At 36.5% G+C, this 27,338-nt stretch overlaps 2 protein-coding genes across 2 annotated transcripts; both read left to right on the top strand.

The window, feature by feature from the left end:
• The first annotated feature begins 18,458 nt into the window (after window positions 1-18,458).
• On the top strand, window positions 18,459-20,898 carry LOC7475641 (glycosyltransferase BC10). The gene is made up of 2 exons (XM_002321446.4): window positions 18,459-19,465; window positions 19,948-20,898. Exons 1-2 carry the CDS (start codon window positions 18,887-18,889, stop codon window positions 20,581-20,583), a joined length of 1,215 nt encoding a protein of 404 aa, XP_002321482.4. The 5' UTR covers window positions 18,459-18,886; the 3' UTR covers window positions 20,584-20,898.
• Window positions 20,899-24,723: 3,825 nt separating this feature from the next.
• Window positions 24,724-27,121, top strand: LOC7475642 (glycosyltransferase BC10). Its single transcript, XM_002321447.4, has 2 exons — window positions 24,724-25,417; window positions 26,321-27,121. The coding sequence occupies exons 1-2, from the start codon at window positions 24,866-24,868 to the stop codon at window positions 26,957-26,959; spliced, it is 1,191 nt and encodes a 396-aa protein (XP_002321483.2). The 5' UTR covers window positions 24,724-24,865; the 3' UTR covers window positions 26,960-27,121.
• The last annotated feature ends 217 nt before the right edge of the window (window positions 27,122-27,338 follow it).

Below are 27,338 nucleotides of genomic sequence, written 5' to 3'. Positions count from 1 at the left end.
GAGCACACACATTAAACTTTAAGTTAGGCGGGGAACTAGCAGCTTGCCTTATGACTTGAGTCAAGGTTTAAGTTTGTGTAAACCCCAACTCTTTGCTGAGTGCTTAGACTGGTAGTGATTGGTATACGTGTCATTCCACTATCTACTGAGCCCCTATATTGCCTTTACGAGGGTGATCACTGGGACCATAGTTTTTAAACCCGGCCCGGGGATTGACCCGACCAAGAGACCGGGTCCCGGGTTTCATGGGTCAACCCGGGTCAACCCAAAAAATTTTAAAAAATATTTAAAATTTTAATATTTTATATGAATTTTTTTAAAAAAAATCATGTAAATATATACTATATATATATATTGTAAATAATAAAATTTTAAAAAATATTTTAATTTTTTTTTATCAAATTCTTATATTTTACTCGTATTAATTTATAAATATGAAGGTGAAATAATCAACATCAACCTTTCCCAACAGTTATCCATTTCAGAAGTTTGTTAGAAAAACAAGACGGAGGGCAAGATAGAAAATTCATCAATGCATATCCAACATGTATATAAACAACCGTATCAAAATCAATGCCCTAATTTATCAAGCAGCAACACTTTAAGGAAAGTGAAGCTTTGGCCTTGGCGGCGCATGGCAACTCCTCAACAGCAAGAAGAAGACTCTGAAGATGACTTAGACCTCCTCAAGATCCTTCTACCAGACAATGAAAATGGATTCTCTAAACTACAACATGACACACTAGCACAGGAAGTACAACAACATTACATCCATTCGATCAAGTCAATGGTGATAATCAGACAACTCCCATCACAAGGTCTCTCGACTTTCTCCTTCCAGCTCTGGCTAGTAGCTACAACTCTCTTCACTCTCCTTGACAACCACAGCACCAGCCTTTTATCACCAATTCTTGATACAACATCCAATGGGTCTCATCCGGGTTTCACCAGGCCAACTCCCAAGTGGGTTTTTACCTCCATCTGGACTGGTCCCAGGCCCGGGTCGGCCGGGTCCCGTGTTGACCCGCCGGGCCGGTCCGGGTTTTAAAACTGTGACTGGGACAGCAAAAGACCCTCTTTATAGACCAAGTAGCAAACCTACCCTATGTCTCACATAAAAGAACTAGAACCTATCCTTAGGATGTATGCTCCGTAATATCCTTTTTTTGCATAAAAACAAGCCTAACCCCAAAACATCTTGAATTGCAGGACTTGTGAACGAAATGGCCACCACTGCTAAATTTTCCATCATTGAATATGGAAAAAATTCTGAACTGTCACAATTGACTGAAGGAGACTACCCTAGAAGCGATGCTAAGAAGTTATTGCCAATCAAGAATCTGAATTGCATAGTGAATGAGGTGAACAAGTTAATAGCTCACTTCCAGAATGTGAATGAGATTGCATTTCTTAGGAAATATGGATGCTTAGTAGAGATTGCAAAAGTAGAAGTTTTAAACTCAGCAGTGCGAGCCCTACTTCACTTTTGGGATCCGGATTACCACTGTTTTTCTTTTAGGAGCATAGACCTATGTCCCACAATGGAGAAATACAGGATGTTGACTGAGTTTCCAAACCAGCTGCATAGGGTTTACTTTCCTTTGAGATCTGACAAGATCATCCCCGAACTGTCAAGGCTGCTCAGAACGTCCAACTTGGAAAAGTTTTTGGAGAAGAATGCTACCGATCTGAAATGGAAGATGCTAGAAACTGAACTGGAAAAAAATTCAGGATTAGAAAAAGAAAGATTGATTGCCTTGGGCATGTTTGGTCTTGTGTTGTTCCCAAGCCAAACAGGTGTATAAGTTTGGATGTCGCAGCTGCTTATGTAGAATATGAGAATACCCAAATCGATCCAATGGCTGCTATTTTAGCTGAAACCATCCTGACACTTAACCATTGCAGGAGGGCTGGAAAGGGAGCAATGAGGTGCTGCACGCAGTTGTTGTATATCTAGATGGTTAGCCATATTAAGACGAAAAAGCCTATCTTCAATAATTTTTGGTGGTTCAACCAAAGACCATTAAGGATAGTGGAAGAAGAAGAATGGGGAGATTTAGACAACAAGGCGGGGTAGGCAAACTAGAAAATTTGCCTGATAGTAATTTCAAGTGGAGAGCCCCGTGAGTCACGACAATGGATGTCTTAGTGAGTTGTGGGCAAAGACGTTGGGTGCCTTTGGTAAGGATCATAGGTTATGTAAATTATGCTCCTGCCCTTGTGATAAGACAACTTGGGGGCATACAATTTGTTCTGAGGACTATGGGAATTGCTCAATTCTTTGGTTTGTTCAAAGATCCCATTGCACAAGAAGTTTTGGAGATCATCAAACAAGATTGGAAGCATCTGGTTTTGGTTGAGATGAAAGGTTTGAGGAATCCAAGTGCTAGTGAAGAATATACAAGATGGAGAGACTTAGCTACTTCGGCCATGCCTTACTCAGAAGTCAGATCTTTCCAAGCTGTTGAAGAGCCGAGTAAAAGGAAAAGGATCAGTAGTGAAGAAGAGCTGAAAAGACAAGTGGAAAAGCTTCAGATATAATTGAGCAAGAGTAAAAAAGACAAGACATTGTTAGATGAAATAATGCTTGAAGGGGATAAAAGGAGAGCCTTTCTAGATGAGCAAATACAGTCTAGAGATGCGAGAATATCAAAGCTTGAGTTGAAGCTGGGAGAAGAGAAGATTACTAGGGAAGAAAGTGAGAAGGAGCTAAAAGGATTGAGTTTAGATTGGATGCAAAGCTGCTCTGAACTTGAAGCATTGAAGATTGACTTCAATTACTGTCAAGGAAGCACAGAATATTACTGAGAGAAATTTGCACAAGTTCAGGCTGAGCTGATGGATAGAATTGGAAAATATGAGGAATTAAGTAAGAAATATATGGAGTTGGAAAGCCAATTGAATGAGTTTGCAAAAAAGGAAAGTAAGAAAAAAGGTGTTGAGGTTGTTGAGGCAGAGTTAGTGGCTAAGAGGAATGAGATGAAAGTTTTGAGGATAAAGCTTGACAAGGAACACGAAAAGGTGAAGTATTTGGACGAGAAGTTAGCAACAATGGAAAAACACAAGGATCAAATCGACGCCAACAATGCTGCTTTGAACAAAACCAATATGTTGCTCATAGAAAAGATGACCAGGATGGATAAGCAAATGGACGAAGTAGCTGCACATGCTCGGATTGTTAGAATCAATGCTCGAAATGTGGGAGGAGACATAATTTGCTATCGCCGAAGTTTGGCTGAAACCGATGCCTTTTTGGGAAAAATTGAGAATCGCGGCTTTGCCTTCTTACCTTTGGCTAGAGAGGTGGTGGAGGAAATAGATTAATGTATTTTGTATTTCTTTTATATTTCTAAAAAATATAATGAACTTATCAAGCATTAGTGAGAAGGGCATTGACCCACCTTTTGTGCAAAATCTGTCTCTGATTCAAGCTTACTGAAGCAAATAACTCGAAAGGCATTACTCCTAATAAGCAATGTGACAAGGGAATCTATGTTTACAAGGTGGTGGCTAATAATCGTTCACGAGAAGGCCATATCCATATCTGATATGCAAAGCATTCTCATCATGATCATACATTATATCATGCACCTTCTTATAAATCTATGCATGCACTACAGGTTGTGAAACATAGGTCCCCCTTCTAGAATCCACAACACTAGACTAAGGAAAAGGATGGAAGATGAAGAGAGGTCACACCTTGAAACTCAATACCAAGGAGAGCTAGAAGGAGTTCGGAATGATGTCGCGCGCCTAACCGGTCTACTCGAGCAACTGTTAAGAATTAGAGATGGAGAAGGAACATCTACCCAACCAGATGAAGCACCACCAGCATCAAAAATCCCTGTTACACCTCAAATATAGGGGCAAATACTCCGGATAAGCACCATCTTGATCCTGCTCAGCCCATTCGAATTCCCATTGCAATGGATTTAACAACTGAAGATCCACATGATGTCAGATTTTCTGATCGTGTGAAGGATGATAAGTGCACTGCTCTAGAAGAGAGGTTAAGGGCGGTTGAAGGAAATGATTTATTTGACCCTGTTAGGGCAGCTGAAGTGTGTTTAATACCTAGCATTGTAATACCAAAGAAGTTCAGAGTGCCAAAGTTTGTTAAGTATACCGGGATGGAATGCCCAAATACCCATCTTTGGTCCTACTGTAACAAGATGACAGAAGTTATCCATGATGATAAGATGTTGATTTACTTCTTTCAGGATAGCTTAACGGGGTTTGCCCTCAGCTAGTATATGAGGCTTGACAACATGAGGATCAAAAAATGGGCGGACCTGGCGGATGCTTTCTTAAAGCAATACAAGTTCAATCTTGAGATCGCTCCTAATAGGACAGTCTTATGACCATGGAGAAAGGAAATCAAGAGTCCGTGAGGGCTTACGCTCAAAGGTGGCGAGACCAAGCCATCCATGTGTAACCTCCCCTAATAGAAACGGAAATGGTGACACTATTTTCCAATACTTTTAGGGCTCCATACTACGAGCACCTTATGGGTAGCTGAGCCCAACATTTCTATGATGTTGTGCAGATTGCCGAGAGGATTGAATAAGGAATCCGAAGTGGGAGAATTGCGGAACCTGTAGAGAAGAGGGGTTTCGTCGGAAAAAGGAAGGAAACTGAGGTGAATAGCCTAGAAGGTGGATATAAAGGAAAAACCAAAAACTACCAAAACTACCAAACACCTACCTCCCAAGTCACTAGTATCAATTTTGCTAAACCCTCCATCCCAAACCAACCTAATCAAACGAAATTCCCAACAAATAACCAAAGCAATTACCAACGGAGAAACAACCGACAACCAGAAAAACAGTTACCACCCTTACCAATAACCTTGAAGGAGTTGTATGCTAAATTGCTAAGTATCGGGCAGATAGCTCCTATATCGGTACCACCTATGCAACCACCTTTCCCTGCTTGGTATAATCCTGAAGTGACTTGTGAATACCATGCTGGTTATGCGGGTCATAGCATTGTGACATGTGTTGCTTTTAAGAAAAGGGTGTTGCAGCTGATCAAAGTTGGATGGGTCACTTTTGAGGATTCGCCTAATGTGAATTCGAATCCTTTACCCAAACATGCTGCTGGTAGTAGTGAGGTGAATGCCGTGGAGATTGATAACAAAGGAAAGGTTCTAAAAGTGACCATGACAAGGCTATACGAGATGGTACAATCTGGACACTTAGAGAAATCAACTGGACGCTGCATGGGAAAAGGTGACTTTTGCCCATTCCATAAAAAGAAAGGGCATCATATTGATGAATGCATTAAATTTCATCAAAAGGTTACGAGAATGTTGACTCTAGGAGAGCTAAGAGTTGAGGCCATAGAAGACAATGGAGAGATAAAGATGATAGAGAAATGTAGGGTCTAATCAACAGCTAATGGGCCCTCGAAATTGGTATTGACCAAGCCCTCATATGCAAACAAAACAGAATACAAAATGATGCCTGGTAATTATTCTTATACCTCAAGTGTTGAAGCTCCCTTGCCTTTGTTCCAAACTGAGATAAGTGGACTAACCCGGAGTGGTCGTTGTTTCACACCTAAGGAATTAGAGAAACAAAGAAAAACTAAGGGCAAAGAAGTAATTGACTTTGATAAAGAGCTAGAGGTGAATAAACCCGTGACTGAGGAAGAGACAAATGAGTTCCTGAAGGTGATGAAGCATAGTGAGTACTGTATAGTGGATCAACTAAAGAAGACTCCAGCAAAGATTTCCATTATGTCATTAATACTCAGCTCTGAGTCGCATCGCAATGCTTTGCAAAAAGTATTGAATGAGGCTTACATGCCCCAAGATATGGAACAAAAGGCTATGGAACATTTAGTAGGGAGGATTCATGCTGCCAATTACATGTATTTCACGGAAGATGAGCTTAACGTTGAGGGCACGGGACATAATAAGCCTTTATATGTCACAGTTCGATGCAAAGATTGTCTCATCAACAAAGTTCTTATCGATAACGGCTCAGCCCTTAATGTGTTACCAAGGTATATGATGGATGAAATGCCGATAGATCCCTCACACATGCAACCAAGTGTGATGACGACCAGAGCTTACGATGGCTCGCCTAGACAGGTGATAGGGATGATTGAGGTAAAACTAGTCATGGGCCCACAAGTCTTTCTAGTAACCCTTCAAGTTATGGACATCCACCCTTCCTATAGTATGTTGTTAGGAAGGCCATGGATACATTTTGCGGGAGCTGTCGCCTCCTCGCTGCATCAATGCTTGAAATACATTGCCAACAGTGTTTTGGTTACTGTTAAGGCTGAGGAGACTATATCGATGGTGAGGAATGTGGCGGTTCCGTTCATTGAAGCTGAAGACTGTAGGGATGGAAACCTTCATGCATTTAAGGTTGTGAATACTGAGTGGGTGCCTGAGAACATTGTGGTGAGGAAACCAGAGATCTCAGAGGCCATCAAAATGGCGGCTAAAAGCTTTTTAAAGCACAAGATTCCTTTCCAATATGATGTTAAAGCTAGAAAACCTAAGAGGATTAACATAATAAAGCTAAAAGCTACAGAACAAAGGTTTGGGCTTGGATATAAGCCCAAGAAAGAGGATTACAAGCAAGCTGCTGGTGCAAGAAGGGAGAAGAGAATGGCTAGGATTGAAGGAAGAAAGCCTGAAGAAGAAAATTTAGCCACCCTTCCAATCAGGGTTTCATTCCTAAAGGCTGCATATGTGATGCAACCTGAAAAGGGACCTGAAAATGTTTTTCAGAAACTCTCTGCTATGAACATAAACACGCTAGAGGAAGATGAAGTTAAGGGCATTGTGGAGGAGACTGAAGTTGGAAGAAGGGATGAAGAGATGTCGCAATTAACCATCTACACTCTAGAAGAAGTTGTCGCCAGGGCCTTCGTTCGAAAGCTAGCCAAGGGAGAGAAGTTTCAGAATTGGGAGACCCAAGAAGCTCTGTTGGTGTTCAAAATGTAATCAATAATGCTTGTTTGATTATGATGTTGTCTATGTTATTTTTTTTCTTCTTTTCCGTTTTGTTTTTTAATTGACAATCAAGGCTCAAGATGTCAATTGGATTCCATCCTTGTTTATGAGCCAACCTTTTCCTTTTAATAAGATCATGCATTTTCAAAGTTTATCTTTATGTTTTTACTGTGCATTTACACATCACTTTCCGCTTTCAGGAAACCTGAAAGCGGATCTTCCACAACAACACCTACACTTTACATTGAGAATGAATGGCCAAACTTTAAAAAATATATAGTAGTAGTAGAAGAGGACGAATAGGATGAAAATAACATTAGGGAATTCACAAAACTAATAGAGCAGCATGAGCAAGCTTGGAAACCCGCTAAAGAGGAACTTGAAACCATAGATGTGGGCACTGAGGAAATTAAGAGAGAGCTGAAGATAGGGACTATGATCACTCCTAAAGAAAGGGAAGACTTGATTGTATTACTCCGAGATTATGTAGATGTCTTTGCCTGGTCCTACGAGGATATGCCTGGTTTGGATACTAATATCGTAGTACATAGGGTACCATTGGTAGAAGGATGCAAGCCATTTAAGTAAAAGTTGAGGAGAACTCATCCGGAGGTTTTAATCAAAGTGAAGGCAGAAATTGAAAAACAGTGGAATACTGGATTTCTAAAGGTAGTAAAATACCTATAATGGGTGTCCAACATAGTGGTAGTGCCCAAAAAGGAAGATAAAATCAGAGTTTGTGTGGACTTTAGGGACTTAAACTGGGTTAGCCCTAAAGACAATTTTCCACTGCCACACATAGATATGCTAGTTGACAATGCAGCACGTAGCTCCACATATTCCTTTATGGATGGATTTTCGGGCTACAATCAGATAAAAATGGCGCAAGAAGATAAGGAGAAGACAATATTTGTAACACCATAGGGAACCTTTTGTTACAAGGTCATGCCATTTGGGTTAAAGAATGTCGGGGCCACCTACCAAAGGGCCATGGTGACTTTATTTCACGATATAATGCATAAGGAGATTGAGGTATACGTGGATGATATGATTGCTAAATCTAGAGAAGGAGAGAATCACGTCCAAATATTGAAGAAATTATTTGAAAGACTACAAAAATATAGGTTGAGGCTTAACCCTGTAAAGTGTTCATTAGGTGTAAAATCTGAGAAGTTGTTGGGATTTGTGGTGAGTGACAAATGGATAGAAATGGATCCTGACAAAGTAAGGGCTATTCGATCTATGCCAGCTCCCAAGACTGAGAATGATGTAAGAGGTTTCTTAGAAAGGTTGAATTACATTGCCCGGTTTATATCCCAATTAACTAGGACTTGCGATCCAATCTTTCATTTGTTAAGGAAGAAGAATCCTGGAATTTGGAATGAAGAGTGCGAAGAAGCTTTCGAGAAAATCAAGCAGTACCTACTGAATCCACCCGTGCTTGTTCCTCCTGTATCGGAAAGGCCATTGATATTATACTTAACAGTAACTGAAACATCAATGGGATGTGTACTTGGCCAACATGACGAGACCAGAAGGAAGGAAAGGGCCATTTATTACCTAAGCAAGAAGTTCACAGAATGCGAGGCTAGGTATACTGTGATTGAGAAACTATGTTGCGCGCTCATATGGGCTACAAAGAGGTTACGTCAATATATATTGTATCATACCACATGGTTAATTTCAAAATTAGACCCGTTGCGGTACATTTGTGAAAAGCCCTATCTGTTAAGTCGAATTGCAAGATGGCAAGTTCTGTTGGTTGAATATGATATAATATATATGACAGTGAAAGCTGTGAAAGGGAGTGCTATTGCCGATCACCTGGCTGACAATGCTATGGAAGATTATGACCTATTGAACTTTGACTTTCCTGATGAAGATGTGTTTTCAGTCGAGAAAAAGAAATTAGACTGGTGGACTATGTACTTTGACGGTGCTGTAAATGTATGTGGTAATGGAGCAGGTGCAGTGATAATCTCTCCCGATAAGAAACAATATCCGATTTCAGTTAAGTTACAGTTCAAGTGCACTAACAACACGGTTGAGTATGAGGCTTGCATTCTCGGGTTAGAAGCTGCATTGGAGCTAAATATCAGAAAGATAGATGTGTATGGAGACTCAATGCTGATTATTTGCTAAGTGAAAGGAGAATGGCAAACCAAGAAAGAGAAGTTGACACCTTACCAAGAATACCTGTCTAAACTGGCTGGAGAATTCGAGGAAATAGAGTTCACCCATCTAGAAAGAGAAGGAAACCAGTTTGTTGATGCCTTACCACACTACTATGGCTAGAATAGACTTTGGACGTAAGGTACAACCAGTGCATATTGATATAAAAAATAACCCAGCTCATTGCTGCTCAATCGAAGGAGAAATAGATGGAAACCCTTGGTACTATGATATAAAGAATTTTGTCTAAAACCAGGCATATCCCATTGGGGCATCCAAAATTGATAAGAAGACTTTGAGGAGGTTGGCAATGGACTTTTATCCTGATGGAGAGATTTTGTACAAGAAGTCATCTGACAGGACTTTGTTGAGGTGTTTGGATGAAGTCGAGGCCAAAATTGCATTATGGGAAGTCCATGAAGGAATTTGATCAACCCATGCTAGTGGAAACATTATGGCTAGGAAAATACAAAGGGTCGGTTACTTCTAGATGACGTTAGAGAAGGATTGCATCGACTATATCCAAAAATGCCATAAGTGCCAGGTGTACGGTGACAAAATCAACGCCCCTCCAGCTCCCCTGTTTAACCTAACATCTCCATGGCCTTTTGTAATGTGGGGAATTGATGTGATTGGGCCTGTCAACCCAAAAGCAAGCAATGGTCATAGGTTTATTCTTGTGGCCATCGACTACTTTACAAAATGGGTAGAAGCCGGTTTATTTGCTCATGTGACGCAAAAAGTGGTGAAGAAATTTATAGAAAGAGATTTGATCTGTCGATATGGGCCCCCAAAAAAGATTATAACTAATAATGCCCAAAACTTCAATGGAAAAATGATAATAGAACTCTGTGCTAAATGGAAAATCAAGTATTCCAATTCCTCGCCGTATAAGCCAAAGATGAATTGTGCGGTAGAAGCTGCTAACATGAATGTCAAGAAGATTATTTAGAAGATGGTAGTCACCTACAAGGATTGGCACGAGATGTTGCCATTTGCCCTTCATGCATACTGCACCGCAGTCTGAACTTCAACAGGAGCCACCCCGTACACTTTGGTATATGGAATGGAGGCAGTGATGCCTTTAGAAGTGGAGATCCCATCATTAAGAGTACTGATAGAATCTGAGCTAGAAGAGGCAGAATGGGCAAAAGTTAGATATGAACAACTGAATTTGATAAGTGAGAAGAGGGTAGCTGCAATCTGTCATCATCAACTATACCAAAGAAGGATGGCCAAATCATATGACAAGAAGGTTTGACCTCGAGGATTCCAAGAAGGAGACCTTGTACTAAAGAAAATATTGCCTTTACTAGGAGAAAATCAGAGTAAATGGGCACCCAACTATGATGGCCCTTATGTGGTGAAGAAAGCTTTCTCAGGAGGAGCTCTGTTGTTGTCTAGAATGGATGGAGAAGATTTAGTTAGACCTGTGAATTCTGACTCTATAAAGAAATATTATGCTTGATGTATTCCATGTTTTCCCAATCAAATAAAGTTTGGCAATGAATTCTTTCTATAAAGAACCTTTTCTTCATAAAGCGCATGATCTCATAACATTTGAAACCTTTTACTTAAAAGAACTGATTTTACGCATGACTAAGGAATCATAATATGCTCAAGATGACTCAACCAATACCCAACTTGAAGAGAACCAAACCAAAAGCTAAACTTGACCTATATTGCACACCACACTGGGGGCAAAAAGTGCACGTATAGGTCCATAGTGAGCCAAAGCCCAACATTAAAGGGAATCATCATAAAAACCTTTGAAACACCTTTATGAGAATTGTTTAAAACAAAATATGATGATTACATTGAAAGTTTCATTTTTTATGAACAAAACCAGATCTTTCAAGTTTTCCTTTTAAAACAATTTCCTAAAAATAGAAAAGGCAATTAAAACATCGGTAAAATTATAATAAAAGGCAATATTCAATGGAGCAAGAAAGGGCCCCATAAGGAACTGGAGATCTCTTCACCCAGCATGAAAAAGATAGGAAATGTAGCACACGAAGAATGTTCTAGTTCAAGAGGACAGGTCGGGCAAATAAATGAAAACAGGAGCTCAAAGAAGGCCACAACGGAAAGGGGGACCTATGTTTCCAAAATAGGTAACAAAAGCATGCATCCTATATTGTCATAACATTAACCTGGCAGGAAAGGTGTGGCAAAAGCCAAAATAGTTCCAAGTTTTTGGGAACCGCTGAGATACAGAATCTCAAGTCAACGAAACGGCGGAAAAGAATTGTGAACCAGCACTGCTTCATTCCTTAAGGTAAGATGATTTCTTTGTGATTCAAAACGGGTAGGTCACCCGACATTGAGACTATTTTTTAGAAAAACCATGGGGTTTTTCTAAAAATCTTAAAACGGGCAGGTCACCCGACATTGAGACCATTTTTTAAGAAAAAAGCGTGGAGTTTTTCTAAAAACCATAAAACGGGCAGGTCGCCCAATATCGAGACCATTTTTTTTTGGAAAAAAGCTTGGAGTTTTCCTAAAAATCATAAAAAAGGCAGGTCAACATTGAGACCATTTTTTAGAAAAAACGAGTTTTTCTAAAAATCATAAAACGGGTAGGTCACCCGACATTGAGACCATTTTTTAGGAAGAGCGTGGAGTTTTTCTAAAAATTGTAAAACGGGCAGGTCACCCGACATTGAGACCATTTTCTTTAAGAAAGCATTGAGTTTTGCTACTTAATTTTTAGCTTCACAAGTTTCGTAAAGAGGGGGCATCTGTTGTTACTCATTTTTTTAGCCATATGTACTAATGGAGATATCCTTTTTAAATCGAAGGCAGGAGTGTAGTTTAAGGTTGCTGGGAAATTGACAAAAGTAAAGAAGAAAGAAATGTTTTTCGAACCCTGTTCCAGCCATCTTCGGCTCTCTCTATCCTTCCCCTCTGCTTCGAGTTTTGACAAAAGCAAAGAAGAGAATTCTGCCGCGAACAGGATTCTGACCCGAGTTTTGCACTAAAGACTCTGTTTTCGTCATAATTTTGCTGGTCGTTATTTTTAGGTTATACTCTCAGTCATATCGGGATGCTTGGTATTTGTTAGTTTTTGAATCAGATCAAGAGACTATTTTTTACCAACCAGATTGCAGCCCGATTCTGTTATGTAAAATGATTTTATCTCACCTCGAATCCTTCATGAAAGTTGTAGTCCTACATGTGTAGATGAATTTGGGTTTTTGAGTCGCTTGATTTCGATATCAGAAGCTCAAGATATTCACGTTTGAATATCTAATGAGAAAGCGAAAATTATGCTCCTTCATGAAAGTTGTAGTCCTACATGTGTAGATGAATTTGGATTTTTGAGTCGCTTGATTTCAATATCAGAAGTTCAAGATATTCACGTTTGAATATCTAATAAGAAAGCGAAAATTCTACTGCAAAAATTCTGCTGCAAGAAGGATGCCCCCAAGTTTGCAGGACTGAATTGACAAAAACTGAAATAAGGGAGTTAATTGCAGATAAAAATTGAAAGAAACTTGGCTGGGTTTTGGAAGAAATAGAAAAACAGGGATATGATTAGAAAATGACAGAAATTCTGCCACGATGGGTTACATTTCTGCTGCCTTTCTAAACGACACTGTCTTTGTCTTTTTACGTTAATTCACTTCTTTAGCTAGATGGTGCCGTATGAGAACAGCCCCATCCTGGAAATATAATTAGCATGGTACTGTACCCCATCGGCATTCCCTTCCCTACTCTGCAACCTTTTGTTGCTGTTTTATTGAAATCCTTCGTCCTTGCATCCTGCAACCTGGTGCACAGGACAGCCCCCCTTTTCACGCCAAATGTGCAGCTGCAATGCAGAGAGCTTCAGTCCAAGGGAAATGTTTTTGCGCCTCCTATGTGCCAGCTGTGGAAGAGGACACAGAGAGGAGCCTCACACCATCTAAGGGCTGAGATTTTATCCCTAATAGAGATGGCTGGGATGAGGGGGCATGAGAGAGGTCTCCAGTTTTTTTGCTTGGCTATATAAGCAAGCTGTTAGGTATTTTTGGGAAGAGAAAAAAAAAGAGAAAAGAGGACGCAGAGGGAAGAGTAAAAAATAGAGAGAGCTATCATAGAAAAAAAAAAAAGAGAGAGAGAACGAGAGGGAAAAATTATCTCCAGTCTATCCTGCATTTGTCGAAAAAGAGTTCACCAAACCTACGGGTTTTCTAAAAACTCTTAACGGCAAAAAGAGGAAGGCATTCTTTAGTTTCAGAGGCAGAAAAGCAAAGGTTTTCACCTGCCTGCACCTCATTTTCTGCATCAAACCAGCAGCATCAGCAGGTATAGTTCCTAGTCTTCCGCTTCTTTGCTATTATTTAAGCTTGGCATTTGTTGTGTGGTTCTTTCCCAAAACCTGTTTTATTGTTTTTGCTCTAGATCGATGTTCAGTTTTATTGTGGTTTGAACAAAAGGATTGTGCTTGCTCACTGTCACTGCCATGCTTTATAGTTTGGATTATTTGTCTACGTACGTTACAGCTGCATTATTTTTTCTTGATCTTACGTTAAGGCTGTATGCTTTTTTTGGTTTATTACTGTGAGAGACTGTGAGTTTATGGCCCAGCGGCATCTGCAAATGTAGCTGCTAGTTTCTGCTGCATTGAAACTTGGCATCTGTTGCTTGTTTATTTTCCAAAATCTGTTCCCCGTTTTGCTCTAGATGTTCAGTTTTTTTCTTGGCTTGAACAGAAGGTGTTGTGCTTGCCCACTGTTACTTCCACGATTTTTAGTTAGGTTACTGTTTACGTTAAAGCTGCATGCTCCTTTCTTGGTTTGTTTATGTGAGAGACTGTGAGCATTTATGGTCTTCGTTGCCTCTTCCTCCCTCTTCTCGAGTGTCTCCTTGCCGGGGAATGTCGCATAGGAATGGTGGTGGTTTTAGAAGCGCAGTTTTTATGTGGGGAGGAAGAAGAGAAAACAAAGAGAGTAGGAGAAATGTAGAGAGTGAACACGGAGAAGGAAAAACCCAATAGAGAAGACAGAGGGAGGAAATAACAAAATAGGAGAGAAAGGGAAACAGAGAGGAAAGGAAAGGGAGAGAACCAAGAGAACAAGAAGAAGGTTTGAGAGCAAAAATAATGGGAAACAACAAAAGAGAGAAGAGCTTGACTGCAATCTATCCTACCTTGCCGAAAAGGAGTTTAGCAAGCTCTAAAGAGTTTTTTGAAAAAGCTCCTAACGGCAAGAAGAGGAAGGTTTCCTTTGGGGATCAAAGGTAAAGTAACGAGGGAATCGCTCGACGGTTTGTGCTCCATTTTCTTTGTTCTGCAAGCAGGAGCTGCAGAATGTCGTAGCGGGAGCAGTTTTGTTTCTAAACAAAGCTTTGGTTAGAGAAGAAAGTATATAACGTAAAGGAAGTTTTGGGGAGGAGAAAGTAAAAGGGCATGAGGGAAGTTTCCTTTTCAGGCGGGGTTGTTTTTCTTTACAGACTCTCAAATCGTGTTTTTCTTTTTAACGAGATAGCTGGCCATTTGTTTCTAATACATAGGATAAAAGTATGCCCCTCAAGTTTCTTGCCTTTCGCGAGCATGGCAGTGTTCAAGATTTAGGATAACAGAGGATGGGTTGTGGGGCACCGACACTGGCGTAGGATTTTGAGTTCAAAATGTTACTTTCAGAACTTTGGCCCCCATGTGACGAGTTTATTCTTATGATGGTTTAATAACTTTAACTGTGATGCTTGCGTTTAATTGTTGCGATTAATCATTGTTTTTTTTAGTTCAAAATGTTAGTTTCAGGACGTTACCCCATGTGACGAACTTATTTTTATGATGTTTTGCTAGCTTTGACTGTGATGTTTACATTTATTTATTGTGATGAATAATGTTTTTTTTTATTAAAATATAAAAATGTTTTTGTGTGTTGCATACGGCTAATACCTTAACATATTTTAAATTTTCTTCTTTTTTTCAAAAAACCAAATATTCGAGGTTTCAAAAAATGTGTTTTAGCACGGATTCCATAAACACAAAAATTATTTTCTTGCATCTTGGATTTTACAACATGTTTGTAAATTTCAAAGAGTGTTAACCAATATTCCAAAAATATAAAAATCTTATTTTTGGGAATTCGTTTTTATTCACTATTAATGTTTGGATAAAGAAATCCCAAAGGGGTAAATATTCAAAATATTATTAGGAATAATTTGTTATTCATTAGTAATGTTTGGATAAAGAAATCACAAAGGGTTAATATCCAAAATATTATGAGGAATAATTTGTTATTATTCACTACAAATGTTTGGATAAAGAAACCCCAAATTAGTTAATATTCAAAATATTATTGGGAATAATTTGCCATTGTTCACCGTTAATATTTGGATAAAAAAACCCCAAGTTGTAAATATCAAAAAATATTTTTCTAGGAAATAACAAGACATTATTCCTTAATAATTTAGGGGCAAATAAACCTATGAAAGGTAAATGTCCAAAATACTGTTAATAAGAATACAACTTGTTTATTTTTAATAGAATGGCAGATTTATGCCTAAAATTTTATTTAGAACAATTTAATTGCGTATCCTTGAAAAAAGCCTCAATTATAATTGGGGACATTTTAAATTTTGATTCCACAATTTATGAGTCATGAAAATATAAAATACTAAGGCAAAAATGGGCTTTTAAAGCACCTTGAATTTCCTTAGATTTCTAACTTAGTTTTTTTTCTTTTCTCTTCCTTGCGATTTACGAGTCGCAAACACTTGAAATACTAAGTGAAAAATGAGCTCTTAAACACATTGAATCTCTTTAGATTTCTATTTTAGCTGTCTCTAAATTCATAAATTCTGAATTTATTTCAAATCAAGTATAGACTTCAAGAGATCTACACCATTTCTCTTTGGCAATCTATAGACATATCTAAAGGTATGATCCATATTGGCCAAGGGTTCTTTCCCTTAGACTTTGAACCCAAATCATTCATCATAGCAAACCTATCCTAGAAAAACTAATTAAGAGAACACCAACACCATAGTAATTATAAGGCAAACCAAATACCAAGCAGCTTATCTTAGGTAGGGCGTACTAGAGGTGCTAATACCTTCCCTTTACGCAACCAGTCCCTTGCCTCAGAACCTCTGAAAGACCAGTTAGGATTCCTAGTGACCATAATACTAGGTGACGACTCTCTTTTTCACAAAACAAAGACCCCGACATTATTCCCCGCTCCGGAAAGGATCGCCTCGACGTCAAGCTCTCGTGAGGGTATGACAAGTCTAATTAATTAAAAAAGCCCAAAATTAAATTTTATAATCTGCTAATAGAATCAAAATTTAACTTCAAATGAATGGTTCTTCCTCATCTTGATGAATTAGAAGGTCTATTATATATTACTAGAAAAATATGGATATCTACTTTTCATTGCAACTAAAATCATATCAAAATTCATTTTGTAGCTTTAATTATGACCAAACCAGTAGCAAAAGGTCAAAATTGATATATTCGAATTTTCTTATTTCGATTTTTCTATAATATCTGGATGCTCCCTTACAAACCATACAAACCGTTCTTGATCATGAATAAAATTAATCAATATTTGTTCTTTATTATTTAATATCCTCTCGAAAGCCATCTTATCCTATGTATTTTAAAGAATTCTATTAATGATCTTCTTGAATCTATTTGCTGGATCCAATAAAACCTATAATCAACCTCTTGTTATTGTATACCATCAGTTTGATTATATGAGTTTTGGAACTCCTATAAAGTGTTACTAATGGGGTTCCTTTTATTTCAAATTAAATTTGTGGGTTTCCGATCCAGCTCCTAGAAGGGAGGGAGGAGTACGGAGTACGTGATATTTCATGGATCCTGATTTCTATGATTTATGTGAGCTGTCCTTGGAAACGAAAACTATGTTTCTCTTAGCATGTATTTATTGCAATTGTTTTATTCATCTACTTGCTGAAGTTTGGCATTTTGACTTGTGTGTTTTTTAAACAAAAAGCCTATAAACTTGTTCAAATATTTTCACTTCTAATCATTGTAGATCCCAATAATAGGAACTGAGCAAGTCTGTAAGAATGACTCTTAAACATCCTGTTCATATGAAATGAGCAAGTCTTGTACAATGATGTGTGATCTTGCTTCAGGTATTCTAAAAAAGAAACCTTCTCTTGAAGGTGTCTTCTCATGTATGGTTTTTGTGCAACCTGGTTCTAAGCTCTCGTACTGCCTATAAATTAGAGTTTAATCTACCATGGTTTCTGACGAGTGATGTAGTTATAGTCTCAGATTTGTTTTTTAAAAAAAACTAATTTATCTATTTCCATCTAATTTTTAGCAAGAACTCATTTCCCATCACTTTTAATAATCTACTGTTTATTTGGGAATGTGGTTTCAGATCCTTTGGGAATGGAGTCGTTGGTTTTATGTGATGAGATAAGCCCACCACTCTAGATCCAGCAAGGTTTTTTTGGTTTTTCTGCAAATATAAAGTGGGTAAGCGTGGAACTAAAGGATTGAAAGCAGGGAGTCAGAAAGGTCAGCAAATTTGGGCCAGAAATCTTCGCAGATGGGTGCAGACAGCATTAAAAGGCGATCCCCTTTATGAATTGAAGTTTCTTTTTTCCTTCATTGGGCCAGAAATAAGGTCTTTAATAATTCTATTGGCTTCCTCTAAAGGAGCTCGATTTGGTTGTCAATGTTTCATGGGTTGAGTGTTGTTCAATTCTCAACACCTTCCCTGAAGTTGCGTTTACTTGTCCTGTCTCAGTTTATCATAAATAAAAACCTTGTCTTTGTGGTCAAAGCACGACTGGTAACGATGTTAATAGCTTAGAGATTCAGTTTGGTATTCTGTTTAAAGTTTTCAAATTTATTTAAGAATACTTTTGAATTGCAAACATGCTATTAAAAAAATAACCAACCCGTGAGCTGCCAAATTTGCAGTCTTCGGAAATGATATGTAAAAAGCAAAAAGGAGTAATTTTTCTTCTCAAGAAAGCATTCTGTCTCCAGTAACATGGCTTAAAAAAAGTTTCCAAAACAACGAACAGCTGTAATTTAGTGAAGCTTGGTTCTTTAAGCAAATCAATCTCCATTATGATCAGATTAATACACTCGTAAACATCGTCAACTGGTCAATGGAAGAATCATGAGAAGAGTGGTAAGCAAGGGTCAACCTTTTTAGGCGTGTACTAATAATTGTCAAAATCTATCCAAGACCAAGACCAGCAGGACAGAGATGAATAGCCTGGTGCCAAATTGCCAAATGTTAAGCCATTTGGAGATTGACTTTTTAGGCGAGTCCTAATTGTCAAAATCTATCCAAGACCAAGACCAGCAGGACAGAGATGAATAGCCTGGTGCCAAATTGCCAAATGTAAAGCTATTTGGAAATTGACTTTAGGTTCACAATTTTCTCAAATTTATGGGTTCACAACTTTGATCATTGTATCCTTGCATCAAGTTTTAATGAAAGCGATGGGCTAATATGAACTGTAGCGGCAGGGTCTTTACCAAGCGTGTTGCGCATATTTTTGAAGCTTATAGATTCACTAATGGCTGTCGGGTTTGAAATTTCTTTGGTTTTTTGGTGGTGAATCTAAGCTCAATGTTCTTTGAAGCGTTTGAGTAAAACTAAAGAACTTGCATAGTACCCATAACAAATGCATGTCATCTTAACTTTCGCTTCAAGTCTTTGAAGTCCTAGCGTCTATTGGGACTATTTTAACTTCTGTTCTTGCTATCCTCTTCATTCTGAGACAACTCTCTTCTCTAGGAGCGTGAAAGAAATGGGAAACGAGAAGCAACAATCATCATCAATTGCCAAAGTTATCAATTCCCATTTACAGTTAAGCCATGTCTTCCATTTTCTTTTCTTTGTTTTTGGTTTGTCCTTTGGAATCACTATCAGTTCATATTTGAAATGCTTCTTCGATTCACATGCTACCATGTTTTCTCTGACACTACCGCCACCGCCACAAGTACCGCCACCACCACAAGTACTACTGCTACAACCACCACCACCACCACCACCACCACCACCACTAATAAAACCATTTCCACCACCAGCATCGCTACCAACCCTTTTACCCGATGTGAGGCCACCGCTTGTGCACAAAATGGATGATGACGAGTTGTTTTCTCGAGCATCAATGATACGAGGGAGTCAAAATTTTGGACGTGATCAACATGTCCGTAAAGTTGCTTTTATGTTCTTGACCAAGGGACCTATACCTTTGGCTCCTTTGTGGGAGAAGTTCTTTAGAGGCCATGAAGGGCTTTATACTATATATGTTCACCATCACCCCTCTTACAATGAATCAGTGCCTGAGGGTTCTGTTTTCCATGGAAGAAGAATTCCAAGCAAGGTGAGTCTTTTCCATCCTCTTGCTGATTTCTATGTGTGCATGTAAATAACAACCAGAAAACAGGAAAGTAAAAGTGTTGACAATATGGTAGAATTATCAGTTTTCAAAATAGTTTCTCAAATTGAATAGCGTAGAAAAATATCTGAATGTGTAGGTACAGGACAATCCCAAATTTGTACTTCTAATCCTAAAGAAATGGGACGAAATGAAAGCTAAATATATGAAGCAGCAGGCTGAAAAATTACTGAAACCTGTTTATTGATTTTCCTGAAATGAATTCTCTTGCATATAGCCTACGAACACCACAACAAAACTTTAGGATAGTTTACTCAATATGGTCTATGAATTATACCTTTAAGTTATATGATGGAGTAGCCACACTTCTATTATTCCAAGTGCAAGCTGATAATTCGAAATCAATTAGATCTTCTATGATGAAAAAACCTTTTTCTGATTCTTTTCCCATTATATATATATCTCAGCCTGTGGAATGGGGAAGACCGTCGATGATCGACGCAGAGAGGCGTCTACTAGCCAATGCCCTTCTCGATGTATCTAACGAGAGATTTGTGTTGCTCTCAGAAACATGCATCCCTATATTCAACTTCACAACAGTATATAACTACCTTGTTAATGCCAAAGAAAGCTTCATAGGGTCATATGATGATCCAAGAAAGGTAGGGCGTGGCAGGTACAATCCGAAAATGCTCCCTGCAATCACCATTTCCGATTGGCGCAAGGGGTCTCAATGGTTCGAGGTACATCGGAAACTCGCCGTTGAAATCATATCCGATACCAAGTATTATCGCATCTTCAGCGAGTATTGTAGCCCTCCATGTTACATGGATGAACATTATATTCCAACGTTAGTGAATATTCGTTGCCCAGAACAAAATTCGAATAGGAGCATTACTTGGGTTGATTGGTCCAAGGCAGGTCCGCATCCTGGAAGGTTTGTGAAGCAAGATATTTCTGATGAGTTCTTGGATCGCATAAGGTTTGGTGAAAACTGCACTTATAATGGCAATGCTTCTTCACTGTGTTTTCTGTTTGCTAGGAAGTTCCTACCAGGCACTCTGCAGCCATTTTTGCAGCTTGCACCTACATTACTACATTGAAGATTACTCTACGATTATGGCATTGATGAAAATGATTTTAACCTTTCTTTTGAGTCATTTGTCAAGTAGTGACATTTTTTTTTGTATAACCGATTAATTTGGCACTTGAGAATGACTACTTACAATTTACTTGGATCAGAATTTTGTTCAAGACCATGACTTTTTTATTATTGTTTTCGACAGAGACTGTGTCTTTTGTAATAAGATACAAGGTCACCTTAGTTCCTGCAGGGTGCGAACAAGACTTGATACTTGACAAAGTAACATGCATACTTAAATATACCCATTTCTCTTACATTCTGAGTATTTTAACAACTATGCTAAACAATTTGTTTAAGATATTTTGTATATAATTCTTATATGCGTGTGTTGTTCATAAAGTTGTATGTTTAATCTTTTAACTTACAAAGTTATTATGTTATATTTAAATATGCATATTACTTTGTTAGATTTTATCTTTTTTATGTGAACTCGGAAGGTAAAAATCTTAGAACCACAATCAAGATTAAACACAATTCAAGAAAGTTAAAATTATATTTAAAAAAACCTGATTTAATGATTATCTAAAGCAAGAAATCATAGTTATTGGATGAAATTCTTCACCAGTTATGAAAAAAATAATAATAATAAATCCTTAAATCTTTAAATTTTTTTTGTAATATCAAGTTATGGAAAAAACAAATTGCAATTTCTTTTCTTCTTCTTAAACTTTTTTTTTAATAGTTGCCTCAATTCAATAATTGATAAACAAGAACAAAAAAAAAACAAATTCTTAAAATAAAACATGAACAATTTAAAGATAGATAAAACATGATTTTAAATATAGGCCCTAATACCAACAGATACAAATTTGGAGGATAAGAACTCTAAAATCCATAATCAAATTGAATACAACCCAAGTAAGTTAAAATCAGATTGAAAAGAACTCAACCCAATAATTACATGAACCAATAAACTGTATTTATTGGATGAAAACACAAAACCATTAATTATAAAGAATCAAGAATTATAATATAAAGATGAATGTCACAAAGAAATAATTTTTGATAAGTTCTGAAGATTTTAATGAAGAACCAAGAAAAGCAACCTTGCACACACAATATTCTTTTTGAAATTAAAATACCAAAAAATCTAAATAAAATATCACATTATTTTCTATATAATTAAATATCCTAAACAAGGATAGAAAAATAAAATAAAATTCTAAATAAAATAGAAAAAAGATCTTAAATCAATGAGGAAAATTTTGCAAATCTTAAATAGTAACTTCCAAGCTTTATCACAAAGCCTTCCTAATGTCTAATTGGTATTAAATTTTAATCTTATATAAAATAATAGCCTTAGAATCTTTTGGAAAAACTTTTTTTTTTGATCCATTAGTCAAATCAGAAGTTATACTCATTACCATAAAATTTCATGTCACAAAAATAAATCCAACATGCATGCCTCAAGCCCAAGAACTAACTTCTTCCTTTACATAAATTACATTCATTAAAGTCTCATTTTTCTTGTTGTAATCTTGAAGCTTGACTTGACCATAATATTTTGAATTAGCCCATTGAATATCTTTTTAATCTTCTTGGTCTTTGACCTTGAAATTGACCCAATCATTACTAGAAAATTAATTAATACAAACAGAAATACCGACAGAAATATTTTGTTAGTAAATTGCAGTGAATTTAACCAATAGAAATATTTCTTTGGTATATACTGAGGGAATTACAGTGGGAAAAAAATTAAAACAAAGCTAAAAAATACAGTGATGTGTTATTTATACCAATGAAAATACCGATAGAATTTATTCTATCGGTAAAATTGTTGGTAAACTGTTAACACTGTTCATCATGTCAATTATAAAAGGAATCACCAACGAAAAGTTCCATCAATATTTTCCAGAGAGCTCTAAAACTGTTCAATTTCCAATTACATTGTTAATTACTTGTTCTTTACAGACAAAATTATTGACGGAATAAAAAGTCATCGGTGTTATTTGGCGTGTTTTTGAAAAATTTCGATTAAATTTAAAATTTAAATTAAATATTACAGACGGAATCACCAACGGATTGAAAAGTCGTCGGTGATATTTGGTGGTTTCTAAAATTTTTTTATTAAATTGAAAATTTTAATTAAATATTACAGACAAAATCACCGATAAAATGATAAAAAAAATATATTAATATTTAATTATCTGTCAGTAAAACACCCCAATAAAAAGCCTAGAATCCCTAATTTCACAACAGACGGACCTCCCTTCTTCTTCTTCTTCTTTTTCTTCTTCTTCTTCACATGTAAAAAAATTGACATCCCTTTCTTTCGCTTCTCTTCTCTCCTCTCCTCAACTACTTTTTTTCTCCTCCATGCTCAAGTATGTCTTATTCTCCTTTCTGCTTTTCTCTTCTCAGTTTTTTTTTAATTAATATACTTTACAAATTTGTTTTTTTTCTCTTCTCAGCTTCACTTGCAACTACATTAAGGTAAGATTTTTTTTTCTTCTTTTTTCATGTTTTTTTCACTATATTTGTTATTTTATTTTATTTTTAATTTTTTTTGTTCTTAACAATTGTATGAATGTTGTTGTAAGATTTTTTTTTCATATGAGATTAATTTTTAGTTGATTTATTTATAGGATTTTTAAATTTTTAGCAATCAAAACTTCATTTTTTTCATATGATTTTTTTTTAGTTGAATTTGTTTTGTGTTATTTTTTTGTTGCAAATTTGTTTGAGTTGATTTTCTTCTCTTTTTTTCCAAGCAACTAAATTTTGAGTATTATAGAGTGTTGATTTATATTAATTTAATTATTTTATTTTTTTATAAAATATATTTTTTAAAAATATATTTTTAAATAATGACCGACAGAATTACATACAGTATTTTTCCAAGGAAAATACCGACGGAATGAAGCAGGTGATTGTTTTTTGCACTTTTTCCGTCAGTAAATCCATCGATAATAATATTTTTTATTACCAACGGACTTACCGACGGATAAAAAATTACCGATGAAAGATTTACCGAATGAGCATTTCCGTCTGTGATTCCGTCAGTAAATTAATTACCAACAGAATGATAGTACAAATACTGATGAAAAATTCTGTCGATAAATATAAAGATTATGGTAGTGATTAGGCACCTCTAATGAATCATTTGATGATACTTGTTAATTATCATCAATAAATTTATAAGTTGAAAAATTAAAGATACAACTTTATGAAAAACACATGCATGAAAAAAAATATATACAAAATATCTTAAACATATTGTTTAGTATACTTACTTGTTAAAATACTTAAAATATAAAAGAAATGTATATTACATTGCTATCAAGGATTGAATCTTTTACCTTTATGGTTTTATCGCTCATTATTTGGTGCAAATGAATTGATTAAAATCGATCACTCAATATTTCAATAATACTACCTTGACTAGTTGCACTCCTGATCAAATTCCATGAACTAGGTAATCATACTAAAAAAATACTTCTATGAAAAACTTGAACATAAGCTTTAGAATGACTAAAGAATAACATAATAGAAAATGTTAAAAAAAAAAGAAATTGATAATTTTTAATCAAAATTGATACAAACTAAAATTAATTTTCATCATTTTTTTTAATCACCCATCATAAAAAATAAAGATTTGACAAGTTTTGCTTTAAAAACAAATATTTTTTAAAATATAAATTGTTCCTGAAGAGAAATGTTATTATTCAGGCTATTTAATTATGGGTTGAAAAAATACTAATTCTTTATGGGCCTAAATGTTTTTTTATGATGCATAGTAAACCCAAACCAAAGGCCCTAGGACTAGGCCATGATGAGCCGAGCGATCTAGGGCCTCTCCAAGTCTCCAATTGGGGTGAATATTAATATCTTTAATTTATGAAGTCATAAAAGCGAAAGAAATGTGTAATTAATTGTAACATGAAGAATTGAGAAATGTAATTAATGTTGTTATTATAATAATAAATATTGACTTAGTAACAGCCCCTGGATACAAAACAAATCAATGGCTAGGAATTTGTTTAAAATTAAAAGTCTTACGTGTAAGTAGATCACTCCCCATATATATAACTCAAAATTAATATCAAACAGGGCACTAAGTTCTGATATATATAGGATACAGAGCAGTCAAGATTATTTGAAGAACCTTCTGAGAAGCCAACGGCAATTTCATTTCTCCCCGGAATAAACATCCATTAAGACCTTCATAAAAAACTCCGGCCGTTACAGTTCATTCCATAGTACATATCTAACTCATCGTCAACATCCCTACTCTTTATACAATGAAGGATACCGACGATCAGCAGCTACGCCCACAAACCTCATGGAAGCTCCAAGTGCACCTCCAGAACTTCATCTTCTATTTGCTGGTCTTTGGCTGTGGCTTAGCCTTTGGTATCGCACGCACTTCCTATATCAGAGACATTTCTTTCAACTTTCAACTCGACCAATTCTCTAACAATCGAACCAACACCTCCCTATCCAACTCCTCCTCATCTCCTCCCTTCATTACAATCGACAGAAACAGAACTGGCCGAATCGGACTCGAAGAATTCTTGAGAGCGCCTAACGTTTCCCATGATATGAACGAGGAAGAGTTGTTATGGAGAGCATCAATGGTTCCTCGTCTACCCAATTATCCGTTCCAGCTAGTCCCCAAGGTTGCCTTCTTGTTCTTGACCAAAGGGCCTTTGCCTTTGGCTCCGTTGTGGGACTTGTTCTTTAAAGGGCATCAAGGGCTTTATTCAATTTTTGTGCATTCCAATCCATCCTTCAATGGAAATTATACAGAAGAGGAAGATTCTGTGTTTCGTGGCAGGAAGATCCCAAGCAAGGTCAGTTTATTTTGTATTCATTCCATTAGTTACTTAAAACATATAGAATTGTTACTTCTTCTTCTTATAATATAAAGAAAATGCTAAGGTGATATTCATGGCTACTAGCTAGCGATAGATCATATTAATGTTGACAAATCAGTTTCCATAGAAAGTTGGAATATTGCCCTTTTTTATATAGAAATTATACAACATCATTTGATTTAGTAAGGTTTTCTATAATGAAATCAAATTATTTCAAAATTAATATATTATAAGTAAAAATTAATCATGAAATCAACAGTGTAATATATTACTAAAAAAATTCCCAATAAGATATATCATTTAAAAAAAATATATTTTTAATAGATTCACGACGACAATGAGAGTTGTTATTAATTGATAATATATAAAAATATATTTTTATATATAACTAGATTGTATTTTAAAAAGTTATATAGAATGATCTTGCTACACAAAAATAATATTAAATGCAATGTTTTTATATAGAAATCATACAACATCATTGTTATTATATAATGCAATTGTTATTAATTAATAATATATAAAATAAAAGCCAAATAATTTACAAGTTCACTCCATGCATTACTTTGATTCTACTCCTTTTCCAACTGAGAAGAAAATTCGACCTTTCTACGTTCCACGTTCTCTCATTCCTTTCTTCATGGGTTTCTTTTGTTTTTGTTTTTTTTTTTTTAATGGCAAAAGATGCCATGATAAGAGTTGGGATCAACCATAAAGCAATGAATACTGAGTGCCCACCTGATTTTATTCAATAGCAGGCTTTGCAGTTTAGCCTTCAATTGATAAAGACCCAAGAAATGTCAAAAAGCCCTTCTTTGCAATCAATGATCGATCTCCAATACACCTCAACTAATAAGGATTTATTTTTCATGAACGCAGGAGGTACAGTGGGGAAAGTTTTCAATGGTGGAAGCAGAGCGTCGTTTACTAGCTAATGCTCTACTGGACTTCTCAAATCAACGTTTTGTTCTCCTATCAGAATCATGCATTCCCTTATTCAACTTCTCAACCATCTACAGTTACTTAATGGGCTCAACAACAACATTCATCGAGGTTTACGATTTACCCGGCCCCGTTGGCCGCGGCCGATACAACCATAGAATGAGGCCTGTAATTCAGCTCGACAAATGGCGAAAAGGCTCCCAGTGGGTCGAGATGGACCGTCAGCTTGCGGTGGAGGTAGTATCCGACCGCAAATATTTTCCAACTTTTCGGAAATTTTGCAAAGTCTCTTGCTACAGTGATGAGCACTATTTGCCAACATTTGTTAACATGAAGTCTCGGAAGAAAAATTCAAACAGGAGTTTAACATGGGTTGACTGGTCAAGGGGAGGACCTCATCCTCGTAAATTTGGGAGACTGGATATTACTGTTGATTTTTTGGAGAGGTTGAGAAAATGGAGGCGATGTGAGAACAATGGAAGATGGACTAATATTTGCTACTTGTTTGCAAGAAAGTTCACTCCTGCTGCTCTGGATAGGTTGATGAGATTTGCTCCGAAGGTCATGCAATTTTAGCTCATTTGTAACATTTTCTTTTTTTTTATTATTACTATTAGTTTCATGTAAAGCACCATTCGTTGATATTTGTATTAATAAACTTTGAGCACAGCCAGAAATGCTTCAAGCAAAGGCTTTCCATTTTATATTTATTCTAAAGAGTTATTTGTTGGATGCAAATCTGGAACTGACAAAACATATAGCAGCTGATAATGCGTTTCTGTATTCACAGAATTCAATCGTCTTGAATTCCTGATGCATATTCAGGTCATATGGTTCTCTGCTAGCCAGACATGTTGATGTTCTGCTTCTGTTCAGTGTTTGCTCATGTTGGTATTATGAATATTTTGTTGCACAGATAGTAGAGAATGAGAATGAATTGCTATGTATTATTGAA

This window comes from Populus trichocarpa, chromosome 15 (genome assembly GCF_000002775.5).
Source record: "Populus trichocarpa isolate Nisqually-1 chromosome 15, P.trichocarpa_v4.1, whole genome shotgun sequence".
Lineage (NCBI taxonomy): Eukaryota > Viridiplantae > Streptophyta > Magnoliopsida > Malpighiales > Salicaceae > Populus > Populus trichocarpa.
This window is presented reverse-complemented; position numbering and strand designations above follow the sequence as displayed.